Source organism: Anopheles bellator, chromosome 2, assembly GCF_943735745.2.
Source record: "Anopheles bellator chromosome 2, idAnoBellAS_SP24_06.2, whole genome shotgun sequence".
Taxonomy (NCBI): Eukaryota; Metazoa; Arthropoda; class Insecta; order Diptera; family Culicidae; genus Anopheles; species Anopheles bellator.
Genome location: NC_071286.1, coordinates 26,578,458 through 26,582,959, shown reverse-complemented (window position 1 = coordinate 26,582,959; position 4,502 = coordinate 26,578,458). Strand labels below are relative to the sequence as shown.

The following is a 4,502-nucleotide window of genomic DNA, read 5'->3' as shown; positions in this document are numbered from 1 at the left end:
CCGCGCGAGTACTTCGCCGGCAAGCAGGAGTACACCGAGAAGGAGTGTGCGGTGAAACACCAGGCCCAGTACGTCGAGAAGGACGGTAAGATCTGCTTCACCAGCCGCCCGCTTCCGGCCTGCTCTGCCAAGTGCAAGGCCGTCGAAAAGGAGACCAAGTACGTTGATGTCCACTGCCGTGACGCTACCGACTCGGTCGCCCAGCTCTTCAAGCAGCAGATCCGCAAGGGAGTGAACCCGGACATGAGCAGCAAGTCGGTCACCAAGACCATCAAGTTCTACTTTCCCAAGAAGTGCGTGCACGTCTATTGAGAAGTGGCAACAGTTTCTGATTACGGAACTCATATCCCGGACACACGAAATGAAGCATCCCGAAAATGTAACAAAAAAAATGAAAGACAAATCGAGCAAATAAACACGAATCTGTGCAAAATGTAAACTTTCTGGCGTTGAACTATTGCTCACAGTGACCACAGCCACAGTTGCCGAACAACAAATCGCAGCGAGTACAATACTTGACCACCATCTTTTGGGAATGGTGAAAAATCGTAGCATAACATTGGGAAGAGCCAAAAAAGCAAACAAACTGAGCCTCATCTCAATAGATCGTGTTGCTCACAGAGAAAAGATATTTTTAACTTCCTCATCGCGGATCACGGGTATGCATTGGCCGTGTACTGCCCTTGGATTTTCCGATCTGCCCCGTGCGGGAATCGGAGGGCCTTCTTCCTGTTTGATGCTACCAGCGAGAGTGAAGTGACAAAATGTTTTAACAGCTGAGATCCGGCCACAACCGACCGTAACGGTGCCGTATGGTGTGGCGGTCAGGGATCGTGTGAGATTTTTTGATTACATTAAACATCTGCTATTGTCAAGGGCACGGCGTGTTTTTGCGGCAGGAGCAGACTTAATTACGAAACAAAGTCCAAGGGCACCTAGGTTTGTAGCACGCAATTTAACTCGGTCCTATCTTTGAGGGCATTCGTTCTAAGACGCAAAGAGGCGGCTGCTCATCACTCGGACGCTGTAACATCTGACGGCTAATGTTCGGATGGCTAAGGGCTATCGATTGGCGTGCTGCCGATAGGTCATAAGTTTTACAATCCAACGCAAATATACAGCGTCCCGAAAGGTTCGGCAAGTTTGAAGCGTGGGTAATAGTTTGGCAGACTATTGACCAGGCGGCGTCTGCAAGACGTCTATTCTCGGACCTGCGTGTCTTGACTACCATTTGCTACTCGGCTGAGCGTAGAGCCGTAAACACCGACCACCGAATTTGCAACCCCACGATGCAGCTTCAAGTGCACCGCGGCCGCCATAATTTGGGCAATTCATTGGAAATGAGTACAAAACACGCTCCTGGCACTTGGTGTTTAGATTGTGCCAGAATCGATGGCCGGTGTATCTGGCACACGATCAACTGCAGACGCAGAAACTGATTCTCTCTATCTTTTCGCTGCATTTGCGAATTTATTTCTATTTTCCTTACCAACATATGTAACTACAAAATCGTCTCGCGTACGCCAGACGTTGTTGGAATCGAATGGCACCAGCACCATGTTCAACAACTTTTTAACGCGTGTACGTCACACGGTTCGGCCCACGTGGAAAGGTGAGAAATATTTCAAATATTTAATGACCAACGAAAGTGCATGGGCGCCATCTGGCAGGCAAGCCCCGTCTGGTAGGCGCAATGCAATCGTGAGCAATGCGCGGGAACCGAACTTGGCGGATCATTAATCCGTCAGCGGCAGCCCCGAAACTCCCCGCGGAACTTGGCTAAAACGACAGCCAAACCGTATCGACCGGTTTACTAGCACGTGGACTGCCGTTCACAGGCTCGAACCGCCGCACCGTGGCGGAATTTTCCTTTGGCGCTTGCTATTTGCAGCCGGCCACTACTAATGGCCCGCGCATGAAACCGAAACCGCCGCGGGAGGAGTAAAAAATCACCGATTTGCCAAATGATAAACAAACACTTAGCCCCGTTGCCGGCCGCCGGGCAAGCCGGTGCCAGCGAACAGGTGTGGAACATGGGAAGCATAAATTTGCCCACCCGATTCCCATCTGTTTACTAGCGCCACTACCTGGATACTACCGGTTGCCGTGGGAATGGAAATAGATTTGAAGTAAAGAAAAGAACGCCAACTTCCAGCTACAGTTACTACACGAAAGGAAAACGGAAGAACTCAACTTACCATGCCATCGCACAGCGAAACTTGAACGGAGGATGATTCATCTCCCACGACGACACCTTTGTAGTAGCAGGCCTGCAGCATCTTGCTCTCGATGTGGTCCTCCTCCTTGCGTAGCGTTTCATTCGGCCAAATGTGAGTCACCTGCAGATCAGATCAGAATTTGTTGTACTTCACGATGATTCCGAAACCGATGAGGACACCCTGAAATGTGTTCCCTCCATTACCTTCATATCCTTCGTTATAAATTCATCGTCGTGCCACAGCTTCAAGTGCATGTTGTGGCCGAACGCGTACAGAATGTACTCGGGATGGGGATCCCAGATTTTGGATGATATACTCCGAAACACACTCGTCCGGTGCATGTTGGATGGCCACCGCTGACCATCGGAAAAATCTGTAATCGAATGAAGAAACCATCTGGTTACGCCAGGCCCGAAATCTACTTACTGCTGTTGCTTCCCGCAGCCAAATCTGGTGGACGATCTTGGGCCGATTCTCAAACTGTAGGGAACAGCAAGTGTTAGGCGCTACTCACCTGCCTTCGATTCGTACAGCAGATCATCGTCATGCAGGGGCAGCATGGACACTTTTGTAACATTAATTAGTTCGATTGATGCGTCTTTGCCTACATTAACGCTAATAATACTATTGGTACTAGTGCTCCCATCAGATACTGATGATACTGTTCTACTGCTGCTATCGCTACCGTTGGACTGAGGTAACCGCAAGGTAACCGTCGATGCTCCTGCTCCTGTGAAGTGAGCGAAAAAGGAGAACAAGTACATTAGGTGAGTGCAAATAATATTTGGAAAAATAAACAACCCTTTTGTATAAAATTGTAGCTCAGAAAACATGTTGTTCAATATACGCGATAAAAATAGTCTTAAAGTCATCTTCAAATTACTCAAATGTTGTGGGTCGAGAAAGGGATCAGGATGGGCGGAAAATTGGTTCATCGTGTTCGGGTCCTCCCTAATTCTTTGCCAATATTATTTTTGGCAACTATCATCCTAAAATCTAAAAATCTACTTCGCATCGCTCTTTTCCGATTCCCCAGGCCAATCAAACTCAAAGTTACATTTAGTGGCATTCCATGTCTGGCCAATCAACCGGACGGGCAGGGCAGGCGGGAAACGGGAAGATGATGCGGGAAGATTAAAATCGCTTCACAGCTCACCTGACGCCTGTCCGCCTTGTTTCTGTATGTGAATAGTGCAAAGTGAGCAATAAACGAGCCGAAAGAAAGGCCGAGCTGTGGGTCGGTCGATTAGGAGGCTATCGCTATGCAATCTTTCCGAAGCCTCCCCCCAAAAACTGCCCGCGACCCGTCTGAACAACCTTTCGTAAAACACACAATAAAAACTAATCTCACATCTGACGGAACCGTTTAGGTTTTTGTCTTCGCTCTAATCTTCCGAGAAGAATTCAACGCCGCGGAATTCCCTTTGGGTTTGGGTCCTGTAACCGAACGCAAAGAGCAAAAGCGAAGAGCGCGAAGATGCTTCTCTTCGCCGGAGTTCGCCGGCTCGACATGTTGAAGGTTGCCGGGGGAGCGAAAAAATTGCACAATTAAAACATCATCACTGGTCTATCCTTCAATTGGGCGCGAAACAAAGCCAAGCCGCCAATCTGAGAGCCTGCGGTGCAATCAAGCGCTGCAGCGGTCGGACAGCGGTCGGACGGACGTGAAGAAGATTAACTGCAGTTCCACAACGGCGGGCGGGTGCAAAAAATCATGGCATGAAAAATCACCCCCCCCCCCCGAAGATCAAACGTGGGTACGAAAATGAGCGGACGCATTTAATCAACGAACTGGGCAGCCCAATTAATCTTTGCTTCATCCTGGCGCGCCTTGGTGTCCCTTTTCTTTAAGCGGCGAGCCCACAGATAAGAGGCACATTCCGGGACGCATTCCGTCATTGCGCGATCGTGGCGGACCGGTCCGGAAAGGGTTGGCCCGTTTTATGCGCTGCGGCATCATAAGCTGTATCGTGATGCGCTGAAGGTGTTTGTCTTAAATTTATTATCTAAATTAACTCTAATGGACCGTCGTTAGCTTCGACGAAGTGAAACTGAACGTGTTTCAGGGCCATTTGACAAAGTGCATTTTTATGCATTTGCTTGAGTGCACTTTTTACAGTGCACGCACCAACCATGCAGATAGAAACCCCACTGAGAAAGGTGATGCCATTGGATTACATTTTTCTAACTCACACACTACAACAGCCTCCTATAACAGCCCACAAAAAAAATAATTCAAAAATCAAATTGCACAAGTATAGATTTTTTCACTCCTAATGAAGT

At 48.6% G+C, this 4,502-nt stretch overlaps 1 protein-coding gene across 1 annotated transcript in view; it reads right to left on the bottom strand.

Annotated features, from left to right (window-relative positions):
* LOC131207266 (A disintegrin and metalloproteinase with thrombospondin motifs 9) overlaps positions 1–3,154 on the bottom strand; it is a 36,386-nt gene extending 33,232 nt beyond the window's left edge. Inside the window, exons 1-4 of the mRNA XM_058199877.1 lie at positions 3,103–3,154; positions 2,734–2,949; positions 2,423–2,592; positions 2,199–2,339 (exon numbers count right to left, since the gene is read on the bottom strand). Of these exons, the coding sequence (XP_058055860.1) occupies positions 2,199–2,339; positions 2,423–2,592; positions 2,734–2,949; positions 3,103–3,154 (579 nt within the window). The remainder of the gene's footprint in view (positions 1–2,198; positions 2,340–2,422; positions 2,593–2,733; positions 2,950–3,102) is intronic.
* Positions 3,155–4,502: the final 1,348 nt, after the last annotated feature.